The 12232-nt window shown below is 39.3% G+C and overlaps 2 protein-coding genes across 2 annotated transcripts in view; one reads left to right on the top strand and one right to left on the bottom strand.

Moving 5' to 3' along the window:
* ZNF410 (zinc finger protein 410) overlaps positions 1 to 7874 on the top strand; it is a 49319-nt gene extending 41445 nt beyond the window's left edge. The window contains exon 12 of the mRNA XM_058293078.2: positions 5388 to 7874. Within this exon, the coding sequence (XP_058149061.1) occupies positions 5388 to 5426 (39 nt within the window). The 3' untranslated portion in view covers positions 5427 to 7874. The remainder of the gene's footprint in view (positions 1 to 5387) is intronic.
* FAM161B (FAM161 centrosomal protein B) overlaps positions 1335 to 12232 on the bottom strand; it is a 19071-nt gene continuing 8173 nt past the window's right edge. The window contains exons 6-9 of the mRNA XM_012523952.4: positions 11081 to 11245; positions 10746 to 10845; positions 8394 to 8533; positions 1335 to 7815 (exon numbers count right to left, since the gene is read on the bottom strand). Of these exons, the coding sequence (XP_012379406.2) occupies positions 7683 to 7815; positions 8394 to 8533; positions 10746 to 10845; positions 11081 to 11245 (538 nt within the window). The 3' untranslated portion in view covers positions 1335 to 7682. The remainder of the gene's footprint in view (positions 7816 to 8393; positions 8534 to 10745; positions 10846 to 11080; positions 11246 to 12232) is intronic.

Raw genomic sequence — 12232 nt, 5'->3', positions numbered from 1 at the left:
GGGGAAGGAAAACTATACTTCATATTTAGGCTCCTTGCTCTTCTCCAGAATATGATTCATATCTTCCACCCTGAAATAGTCAATTTTGCCTTGCATTGTTCTCTTGAATGATGGAGTAAGATAAGATGATAAACTGTCATCTTCTTCCATGTTCGGAGTTCTTTTTTTGTTCCCAGAATCTTTCTCTTCAGACCTTCCATTGCCCTCGATTTTTCTTGGGAAGATTCTGGTGGAGTCCACATCTTTTCTGGATTAAATTTAATCCAGGGGCACCCAGATTTGGGGTTTACCTGAGTCCTCCCGGCTTCTTTGGGGATTTGGAAGGGGCAGCAAAATGCTACCATCTCTGGCCTTCGTTTGCTGTCCCTCCGTGGTTGCCAGAAATGTTGTAGAATTTGAGAGAGGTTCAATTATTTGTGTATAGAGAGGCCAGGACTCAGGAATGATTTTGAGAAGGAAAAATGGTTTATTGATGGCCGGCCGGACTCAGGAGCTTTCTGTTTCAATCCCGAGCCAGTTTTTTGTTTTTTGATTTTTGTTTTTATAGGCACTGGAACTGAACCCAGGACCTTGAAGCAGGTGCTCAACTGCTTGAGCTACTACATCTCCTCCTCAAGTCTCTCTTATATAACAGTCCTCCCATTTTTTTCAGAATGGCTCTCTAGTTAAGGAATTGGGTCATTTGTCCTACAGAATTTCCCACATTCTGGTTTGATTGACTCCTTTTTTGTTCAATATATTTCTCCATCCATCAGATTTCCTAAAAACTGATAGTTACATTTAGAGGCTGGATTAGAATCATGCTTTGTTTTGTGTTGTTTTGTTTTGTTTGGTTTGGTTTTTTTCTTGGCAAGAATACTCATAGGTGGTAGTGTTGCTTCCAGTTAAATACCACCAATAGGCATATGATACTTGGGTTGTTCTCCTCTTACTGATCTTAGTATTGATCAACTTTATTTAAAAGTTTTAGCAGCTATTACTTATCTTGACCTACATCTGAGGTTTTGTTTTGTTTTGTTTTTCATTAGGGCTTTAAAAATTTTAATATCCTAATTCTCTAATTCCCTGTACTTTCATTAACTGTCATTCTTCTATAAAAGAAACACTTGCTCCCATCAGCTATTGAGTTACCCTGAAATATTGTCAGCTTAGAAAAAACATCTCCTCTTTTAACCTAATAAAAATTATTATCCTGACAAACCAATCCACACCACTCAACCTTTTCTTTTTTATATTTGAAATTTTGGAGCTTTTCTTTCCTCCACTGCTAAATACCTTTTACTGAAGCACTCCAGATTACCCCCAAATAAATGCCAGATGCATTAAAACCATAATTCATTTAACAGGTATTTATTATATTTCTCTTGTGTGTGAGGCACTTTGTTGGGTGCTTGTTTTACAATAGTAAGCAAAACACAATCTCTGGGAAGCAGATGTGGCTCAAGTGATAGGGCTTCTGCCTGCCATATGGGAGGACATGGGTTCAATCCCTGGGGCCTCTAAAAAAGAAGAAACAATTAAAATCAGAAATGAAAGGAGGAACATTACTACTGACCTTACAGAAATAAGAGGATTATATGAGGATACTATGAACAGTTGTACATCAAGAAAATAGATAACCTAGATGAAATTGACAAATTCCTAGAAACACAAAGAAGACCTGTACTGACTCAAGAAGAAATAGAAGACCTCAACAAATCAGTAATAAGTAAAGAGATTGATTCAGTCATCAGAAACCTGCCATCAGAGCAAAGTCTAGGACCAGGTGGCTTCACTGATGAATTTTCCAAACATTCCAAGAATTAACACCAGTGCTGCCCAAAATCTTCCAAGAAATTGAAGAGTAGGGAACACTTCCTAACTAATTCTAGGAGGACAGCATCACCCTGATGCCAGAGCTAGATAAAGGTATCATAAGAGAAGAAAATTACATACTAATATTCTTTATGAATAAAGATTCAAAAATCCTCAAGAAAATACTAGCAAACTGAACCCAGCAGCACATTAGAACAATCATATAGGGGTAGTGGATGTGGCTCAAGCATATGGGTGCCTGCCTACCATATGGGCAGCACCTGGAAGGTCCTGGGTTCTATTCCCAGTGCCTCCTAAAGAAGACAAGCAAGGCAGTGAGCTGACATGTGACGGGCTGGTGTGGCGAGCTGATGCAATGGGTTGATGTAACAATGAAACACAATGAGGAAATAATAATGAGATCAGCAAGCAGGGAGCAGCAGTGACTCAAGTGATTGGGTGCCTCCTCCTACATGGAAGGTCCCAGGTTTGGTTCCTGGTGCCTCCTTAAAATAAGATGAGCAGACATAGAACACAAATGAACAAACACAGAGACAGACAGGGAGCACAAACAGGTGGGGCGTGTAGGAGATAAATAAATCCTAAAAAAATAAATATTATATAGGGAACAGATGTGGCTCAAGCGGTTGAGTACCTGCTTCCCACATGGGGGCGGTCCTGAGTTTGGTTCCCAGTGCCTCCTAAAAACAACAAACAAATGAAAAAACCAATTTAGGAGCTGATAAGGCTCTGGCTGAGTGCTGGCTTCCCACATACAAGGTCCTTGGTTCAATCTCTGGCTCCGGTACCTCAAAAAAAAAAAAAATTATATAGCACAAACAAGTAGGATATATCCAAGGAATGCAAGAGTGGTTCATCATAAGATCAGAGTCAGAAAGTAGTTTACAGTTTGCCAGAGTTTCTGTTGGCTTTAATTGAACAGTTTTGGTTAGTGGTTGATGATGATAGTAGCACAGCATTGTGAATATAATTAATATCATTGGGGAAGCAGATGTGGCTCAACAGATAGAGCGTCAGCCTACCATATACATGGTCCAGGGTTCGGTACCCAAAGCCTCCTGGCTCATGTGGTGAGCTGGCCCATGCGCAGTGCTGCTGCGTGCAAAGAGTGCCAGCCCAGTCAGGGATGCCCCCGCACATGGAGTGGCCCCTGCACAAGGAGAGCCACCCTGCACGAAACCACAGCCCACCTAGGAGTGGTGCCACACACATGGAGAGCTGACGCAGCAAGATGACACAACAAAAAGAGAAACAGATCCCCAGTGCTGCCTGATGAGAATACAAGTGGACACAGAAGAACACAGCAAATGGACAGAGAGCAGACAGTGGGGGTGGGGGTGGGGGAGAAATAAATAAACCTTTAAAAAATACCATTGAATTTTATACTTCAAAGTATATATATTTTACTCTATATATGTTACCACAATAAAAATTAAAGAAAAAAAAGAAACTACCATGTAAAATATATCAAAAACTATATGTCAGTTATTCAAATGGTTCATATTAGATAGTTTCTGTTTTATCCTAATTATTGCTTGGTCTCCCAGAAATCAGAGTGAGGACTCATTCTGCATGTCAAATGCAACCCCAGGGCTTTTGTATTCTCCTACCAACAAATGTCATTCCTTTGAGTACACATTCCTGGACTTAAGAACCAGTATAAGTGATTCCCAGCTAGTTTTAACGAAGTCTTAGGATGTTTTCCAAGTAAAACCAAAGCAGAAAATAGCAAATATGTATTCTTTAACATTTCTCATAAAGTGCCATTGCTGAGTTTGAATGCAAACATCTGAATCTTTGCAGAAACTAAAAACAGTATTTCTGTATCCCCATCATGCAGCATTAAATGAAATCTGTGTTTTCTTTACAGTTTTGAAATTCAGTATAATTAAATTCTCTGTAAGTTATCTTCATCCAATTAAGATCATTAATATATCCTGACTTGAATAATTTAACTGATTAATTTTTATAATTCCAGTTTTCTGAATTTCACTGTATTTTTATCATTTCCTTTTCTTTTCATAATTAAATGCAAACCAGTTCCATCAATTATTGTACAAAACCCATTTCAACAGAAGCTTTGGGTGTAGAGTAGAATGTGTTACCTGCCCCTCCTGCCTGAGTCCCCCATAGGAAAGATATTCTTTTAAGCTTTGGGAATCCCTAGGTTTCTTTTGAGTGGGATCAAGCTCTCATGTAGAACTCCTCCTAATGGGAACAGTACGTTTCCTGTTTCCCTTCTTCTACTTGAGCCTTTGACCTATGCCTTGGCTTTTGGTCCCACCATTACTGATTTCATCTGAAATTATAGATTCCTTCACCACTGGCTATTGAGTAAATGGCTATTTTTCTTCTTCCTTTTTCCTTAGAGTCAAACAAACTACCCTCTGACTTAGACTCTTGGCCCTTGAGACTTAAGAGTGTCTTCTACCAAAAAAACTACATCCTCCCACTTCATCCTGTTATCTTGAACATCTTTGTAGTGACTGGAGTTGCTTTCACAAGACCATTCCCCATATAGAAGGAATACTTAAGGGTCAGGTGTATGAGTGTTATACAGCTTTGTCAGGCCACCTTATGCCATCACTCATTGGTTTGTTTCTCCCAAAAATCTGGTTGATTTGACCCATCTTGTCAATGATTATTTAAGTGCTGCTGGGTTAATTCATTATTCAGGGCTTGTTAGCTGTAGGAGAGATTTGGGGTACACAAGTTTGGCCTATAGACTGAGGCTATTTTATTGACATAGTGTAAGCCTAGTATTATGACATGGACAAAGTACTGTCCTAAGGCTAGGATTAGAATGAAATCTGTCAGTCTATGTGCTTTAGAACTAGATGTTCTTGACTGTGGTGTGATCTCTATCCATATATATGTATTTACGTAAGTGTACTTTTATATTCCCAAAAGGCAATACAGAATTTTTAGCAAAACGTGTGGGGAAAGTATTGAGTTACATTCCAAATGCAATCAGTGAGAACAACAGTATTACATAACATTTTTAAAACATGCAGTGTATCAACAAGGGCTTATGTAGTAACACAACTTTTTGTTACCAGCCATATTAATAGTTTGATGATTAGAATTAGGAAGCAGTGATTTAAGCATTTTACATCTTAAAGTGATTCTCATACATACACATTGTATTGTTTCAGTTATATTTTAGTAATTTGGTTTGGGGGTTTGGGTGGACATAGAAATATTACTGTTTCCTATTTAAATTGTTGCAAATCAGCTCCAAATTAAGTGTTTTCATCAGGAAATGAGTCATAATTTTATGAGGGGGATGCCTGTATGTACAGTATATGGGTGTGTATGTTTGTATATGGTGTGTATTTGTATATATATGAATTTAATAGTAATTTCTGGTTTCCTATCAGGTATCCAGTCTCATCTTTTCCCTCTCCCCTCCTTACAGTATTCATAACATTTAGGTATCCACCCTGGTCCATGTAACCCATGTCATTTTGGGGAAAGCCTACTCTCACTTTTAATCCTTTTACTTACTATGAATTATTTTTCCTACAATTCAGTCATAACGTATTTTATATTTTTTAAAAAATCTTTTACAGTTACTAAACCAAGGAGATTTAACTGAAAGACGGACATGATCATGGATGTTGTCTCCTGGAAGAGCAGCTCTGTCTGATCCCGGAGTGCATAACGTGGGAACAGGATGCTTAAGCCTCAAGAACTGCCAGAAAATGAGTGTGAAAGACAAGACCCTGCTTTTGCCTCTGGTCATCTTCCCTGGCATACATGATGAATGTAGGAAGGCTTCTCTTCAAACTGCCATCTGATCCAGAGAAGGAACAAAGCAGTGAATGTGGTAGGCTGGGTACTTGTCTCCCACTGCAAAATGTTAGAATGGACTTGTCCCAAAAGTGAATTTGAATTTGGATGATGTGTTGGCTGAAGTTTCTCATAGACTGTTGAAGGGTTTTTCCTTTGAAGAGTTTTCATTCCAGACTCAGCTGTCTTTTCACATGGATAAACTAAGTCCTGCCACCAACTGCAAAACTTCACCAGGAAGTTGAGTTTTTAAGATGCCTTGTTGCTTTAGAGAAGGGAGTGATGTCAGTTCTTTTGTGACATTCTTCCTTTAGCAACCTGAGTAAGAGACTCTTCGCCACTGGGCTGCAAAAAATAAATTACTTGAATCCCCCTTGGCTCAGGCTGAGGTACTGTCTTGTCCTATACACCTCTACTCAGTCACTTTGCTTTCTTTCTTTATGGAACATACAGCAGCATGTTAAAAGGGTTTTATCTTTTTTTATTTAAAAATCACATGATAAAGAGCGTCAATTGTTTTCCCTTTAAATAAATAAAACATCCTCAGTCAGTGATATGGCTCTTTTGTATTGGACAAAATTTATCTTAGGAGAGTAAGAAATAGCTCATTATTTCCCTTTTAGATAAAGCAATTGATTTAGTAGTATTGGGAAACAAGAGATGGGTGTCTTCATCTCTAACTAGCAGTTCCAGATGGTAGTAATCAGAGTATCACTCTTCTACCACCAGAAAAGATATCCGAGTCTGGAAAAATAGCAATGACATAGATACTTTTTAATTTTTCCAGAAGTTTAAAAAAATAAGAAAGTTGCTTCTGTTAGAGTAGCCACTAGCCATCATCCTGTCTCTGCAGCTGCTGAGAGAGACTTTGTACCTTTTTATTTTATTTTTTTAAGATACTGGGGCTAGGTATTAAACCTGGGACTTTTTTTGTGGGAAGCTGGTGCTCAACCCGAGTTGGGTTTTTTTTTGTTTGTTTTGCCTGTTGTTTGTTTTGCAGGAGGCACTAGGAACTGAAACTGGGACCTCCCATGTGGGAGGCAGGTGCTCAACCACTTGAGCCACATCCACTCCCCTGTACCTGTTGTTAGTGAGAAGGATTGTATTCCAAAGATCACTTAATGTTCATGGCTTTTGGAGAAATTTTAATTTATTTAAACCTCGTCCTGAAATACACACACACACATAAAGTGACACATTCTAAACTGGTAACAGGAAAGAATTAACTGCTGTTTTATATCATTAAATTTCTTAATTCATAATAACATGCATAATCGTCCTATACTATATAGATTGAGTTTATGGCAATTACATATATTCTTAACATGCATGCTTTTATAGAGAGCAGTGGTTGGTTCTCAACCAGGGACAGTTTTGCCTCTCGGGACATTTGGCAATATTTGGAGACATTTTCAGTTGCCACAACTAGGAGGTGCTATTGGCATCTAGTGGGTAGAACCCAGGGATGCTGCTAAACTCCTACTTTGTACAGGCCAGTCCTCTACCCCAGTTAAGAATTATCGCATCTAGTTTATAAGCAGTGCTGAGGTTGAGAAACCATGTAATTAGAGATTGCAAACTTGTGTATTTGTGTATATATATGGTCCTAAATCTGACCTATGGATATATTTTGTTTTGTTCACACATTATTTCTAAATGATTTTTTAATTAGTTGCCAATATGTAAATTTCTGGCTTCTCTTGAAAATGTGATTGATCTAGCAATGTGGGCTGTATTACAGCAGGGTTTATACTCTCTGGTTTCCACTTTCTCCTGTGTTACACCCTACCTTCTTGACCCATTTATGTTTTCTGCCTAGCTCCTGTAGATGTTTGGCCTTGTGCCCTCTTTTCTGCACCAGTACTCTTAAGTATGGGGCACAAAGCAAGAACCCTTAACTCTAGGGCTATAATCCCTCCACTCTAAATTTCTCCACTTTGATTTGCTGAAACCACTCCCTGTTATCTGCTACTCTTCCCGTTTTCCAAAATAAGCTATAACTCAACCCAAATTTTGTCTGCCCTGATTCGACTCCAAGTTAACAGCTTAATAGTCAAAATTTTAAAGTATACTGATTAAGCAGGTGATTTATCTGGTAATTCAAAAAACAGCTCCTCCAATTCTTTCTTGGGGCTTGTAGACTGTTCTGGAGATTCTTCTAAGTCCTGCTGTGGATCTCTGATGCTGCGTTTTGTGGTTTCTTGGATGCTGCAGATTAAAGCATTATTAAAAATTTTTAATTAAAGAAAGCATTATATCAATTTTAAGAATGGTCTCAAATAGCATGTTCATTATTTTATATGGGGTATCAAAGGAAATTTCTAGGGGTTTAACTGGGTTAGGAATTAGGAGGGGCCATTGGGATTTAAGAAACAAAACAAACGAGAGATTTGGAGATACTTTGCTTTTCTCCCTTTGAATTATATGATATTAAAATGGATTATGGAGGAGGTGGAACTTTTAAGATATTTTTAGCCTTCTTATCATTTTATAGGAAGTCCAAATATATAAATGTTGTTTCTTTGAAGGTGAAGTAGAAATAGTTTTTACTCATGGCATTAGAACTGGAAAATAACCCTTTTCAAAATGAAGGATCTAAACCCCAGTATGTAATAGTTATATATTATTCAGAACTGAACTGCTTTCCATGGAGGTCTATGGATTAATATTATGGAAATACAGTATTTGAGCCTCAAAATGTGAGAGGCTTTTCTGAAGTTTTCTCCCAGTAGCATTATTATACTTGGCAATTTAGAAAGAGGCAGAAAGACAGCCTCTCGAGTTACCTGGGGCAATCATCAATTTCTGACTCCTTCCATTTTACAGCATAGGTGCCTTGACTTTTGTTTCTCACAAAGTCTTCATCCAGCCCAGCCTGCTTTAGGGTGTCTCTGTAGTGTTGTTCTGCTTCTTTCCTGGCAAGGTCCTGTGGAATGGGAATTAATCTGCTTTAACTATCTTGTGAATTACTAGACAATTCGAAATTACGTGCTTAATTAGTATTCTTACAGTACTGCTCTTCCATCTGTGCAACCATTCTGGCTGGGCATAGATTCGAATGAAAATTACACAGAGCCTATTTTCAAACCTTAATGTGCATGTGAATCACTTGAAGATCTTGTTAAAATACAGATTCTCATCTGGTAATTCTCAGATGGGGCCTACAATTCTGCATTTCTAACAGTCTCCCAGGAGTTGCTAACTGTTGTCTGGGAACCAAGTCCTTGCTTTCTGAGAAGCAAGGACATAAAGAGTTTTGGGAAAACCAAGTGAAACCCAGATAAAAAAGATGGACTAAAATGTTTTAAGATTTAAAAACAACCAAAACCACCATAAGGAATACTAAAAGTAAACAAATATGAAATAAGATGCATTAATTTAGTAACACTAAGAACAGAAACATAAATGGTCTGCATGTAGACCAGAAAGAAATTTATTTTGTTTTAAGTGTTCAAGAGCAAAATCATATGGAATATTTTGTATTTTTCCTGGAGAGGTGAAAGATCTGGTAATGTCCGAATGTAAGCTTGCTTTGCTTGGAACAAATTAACATAAAGAAGAAAAGTCAGCATAAGAGATTTTGGACAGTCAAGTTACTAAATATATACAAGATGTCCAATTTTGTATATGCCCAGATGATGCTGCATTGGCTGTAAGTTGGAATGTATGGCTAGCTAATGCCCAGCAACAGGAACAGGGTCACTAGGGAACCCCAGCTTTTGTCTGAAAATCTGGGAGAGAAGGATCTGAAGAGCCAAATGCAGCCCAAAGCTGCCTGGGATTGTGGTCTTTCTAGGCTGTTCAAGGAAGTACCTCCAAGAGCTCCCTAGGGAAAGGTCAACCAAGTCTAACTTTTCTAAAAGTCTAGAGAACATCTTAAAATGATTCTTCCTGCCTGAAAGCTTCTTAATTTAGAAGGGACCTCTTCTGGGTCTGTTGGCATCCTAATCCTTAGAGACATATAAGTGTGTTACAGCTCTAGAGGCTAGGGATGCCCAGGGACACCAGCCTTGCTACAGGAGAGATCCCTTCCCAGCACTATGAACAACAGCGACAGCAGAGCCAGACAATTTCAGTCATGTTATAGTAAATTAAAGATGTTCCTACTAACAGCCAAACTGTCAGTGCATATCTGGGATCTAATCCCCATTCTGATTCATACTGAAAGCTAGACTATACTGAAAACTTTAGGAAGTGAAATATTCCTTTATCAATGCCTTTGGGCTCCAGACTTTGATAAAATCAGTCTAAACAGTGTTTCCCACTGCACTACTTATTTGGGGGCAAGATGGCAGTAATTAAATGGGCCTATATAGAATTTCTCTGAGCCTGAAGGAAATATTTAATAACCGGGTATTAAAATCGTGTAACAGGAAGCAAATGTGGCTCAAGCAGTTGGGCACCTGCTTACTACCTGGGAGGTCCCGGGTTTGGTTCCCAGTGCCTCCTAAAGAAAACAAGACAGCAACACAGCGAGGAGAGACACAATCAGGGAGCAGAGGTGGCTCAAGTGATTGGGCGCCTCCTCCCACACGGGAGGTCCCCAGTTTGGTTTCTGGTGCCTACTGAAAAGAAGACGAACAGATAGCAGACAGTGAGCACAAACAGTGGGGGCAGGGGTGAAGGGATAAATCTTAAAAAAAAAAAAAAAAGTAAATTTTGGAGATCCCTTTCATCTGAGGCAGAAGAAAATTATAGTTTAATTTTACCTTGGGGGAAGCAGATTTGGCTCAATGGATAGAGAGTCTACCTACCACATGGGAGGTCCAGAGTTCACACCCAGGGCCTCCTGAGCCGTGTGATGAGCTGGCCCACGCACAGTGCTGATGACTCATGGAGTGCCATGCTATGCCGGGGTGTTCCCCACCTAGGGGAGCTCCACACACAAGGACAAGGAGTGTGCCCCGAAAGGAGAGCCGCCATCACGAAAAAATGCAGCCTGCCCAGGAGTGGTGCCGCACACTCAGAGAGCTGATGCAGAAAGATGACACAAAAAGACAGAGATTCCTGGTGCTGCTGACAAGAATATAAGCAGACACAGAACAACACATGGCAAATGGACACACAGAGCAGACAACTAGGGGGTTGGGGGAGGATGGGAAGGGGAGAGAAAAAATCTTTAAAGAAAATTTTTTTACCTTGGTAACTTGTTCGAAGAGATAGGGCCTTGTTTGTACTCTCTTCTTCATTTCCTCCAACTCTTTCTTATACTCTTTTGCTCTCTTACGGTCATTGTTCCTGGAATTAACAAGATTTCTAGAAGGAATCTGTTCTTTTTCAATCCAGAATACTCTTCGTTCCATTCGTGCACAATGTACTCTCACGTACATTGTAAATTCCTAACTGTGCCTGGCAAAATCCATGATTCCATGCAATTATAGGAGCCTGCCCTAATTTCATTTTGTCATTTTCAAGGCCATTGATCTGCTGGATTGTGAGAAACGCACCCCTTTGACACATGAAGGACACTGACCGGTTCTCTTTCAGCTTTGCTTTGAACACCTCCTCCAGGCTTTTATGGGGATCCATGGCTTTTGCACGCAAGGTCACAGATTTAGACATTGCTTGACACTTCTTTTTGTGTGTCTCCAACCACTGAGTACTCTCATCTGCTTTGTCCTTTTTTTCAAGTGAACTTCTGAAGGTAAGGAAGTGAAAAAAAGAATATAGGTGACCAATTTACGTATATTTAAAAGCAATATTAGCGTAACCTCCGTGCAGAGAAAGTTGGTGTTTTCAATGAACTGGGTAGGTAATTTACCATAGCTGGCATTTTGAAAGAATGAGATTGTGGGACTAAATGTAGTAGAAGAAGAAGCCTTCTCAGCACTATGGTGATTCATTTAATTGAACTAAGAAACATAAGAGTTAAAATATTCTTACATAAACAGCCACTCAATAGGTCTTTGCCAGGCTTCTTGCCTATCCAGAAACAATTTAATACTAATAGCTACCATTCACTTAAATTACCCTGAACCAAGCACATACGGGCACCAATAAGTGCTTATTATACACTCCATTATGTTCTGTCATCCAGATGAGGCAAGGGCTGTAAGCCCCTTTTTAATTGATAAGGAAATTGAGGCTCAGAGAGGTAAAGCCACTTGCTCAAAGCTGCCCAGCATGCCAGTGGAAGTGCCAGGATTAGAACCAGGAACTGACTCCCAAGCCTCTGGCCTTGACCACTGTACTGTAAACAGTGGGCTGGAAGATGCATAGATTCATGGTCTTTTGGGAATATAAATCTGCCTTTCCAAAGAGAACTAGAAATGAGGCCTCCTTCAAAGCACAAGACATTTACAGATCCATTTGCTGCATTTTGTGTAAATTTCTTTCTACAAGGTACTATAGAGAGTTTTACCAAAAGGATAAAAAACAAGACTCTTACATTGGATGCTTACATTCAAATGGATGGATTAGGAAGGAGGGTATGAAAGTTTAATCTGTAAAGTAATGTATGAGCCCTCCCTGTCCGGGAAAGCTGACAACATCCTCTACAGGTGGCCCAGCCTCCTGTTCACAGGGCCTGTCTTACTGGGACCTTGGGATACCGAGGCTTTTACTCCTGATTTACTAACTCTTCCTAGGAAATGTGAGGAAGGAGGAAGTATCCTTTGATTCTAAA

The sequence above is a fragment of the Dasypus novemcinctus genome, chromosome 3, assembly GCF_030445035.2.
Source record: "Dasypus novemcinctus isolate mDasNov1 chromosome 3, mDasNov1.1.hap2, whole genome shotgun sequence".
NCBI lineage: Eukaryota > Metazoa > Chordata > Mammalia > Cingulata > Dasypodidae > Dasypus > Dasypus novemcinctus.
Note: the sequence above shows the minus strand (reverse complement) of the source record. Positions and strands in the feature narration are given on the sequence as shown.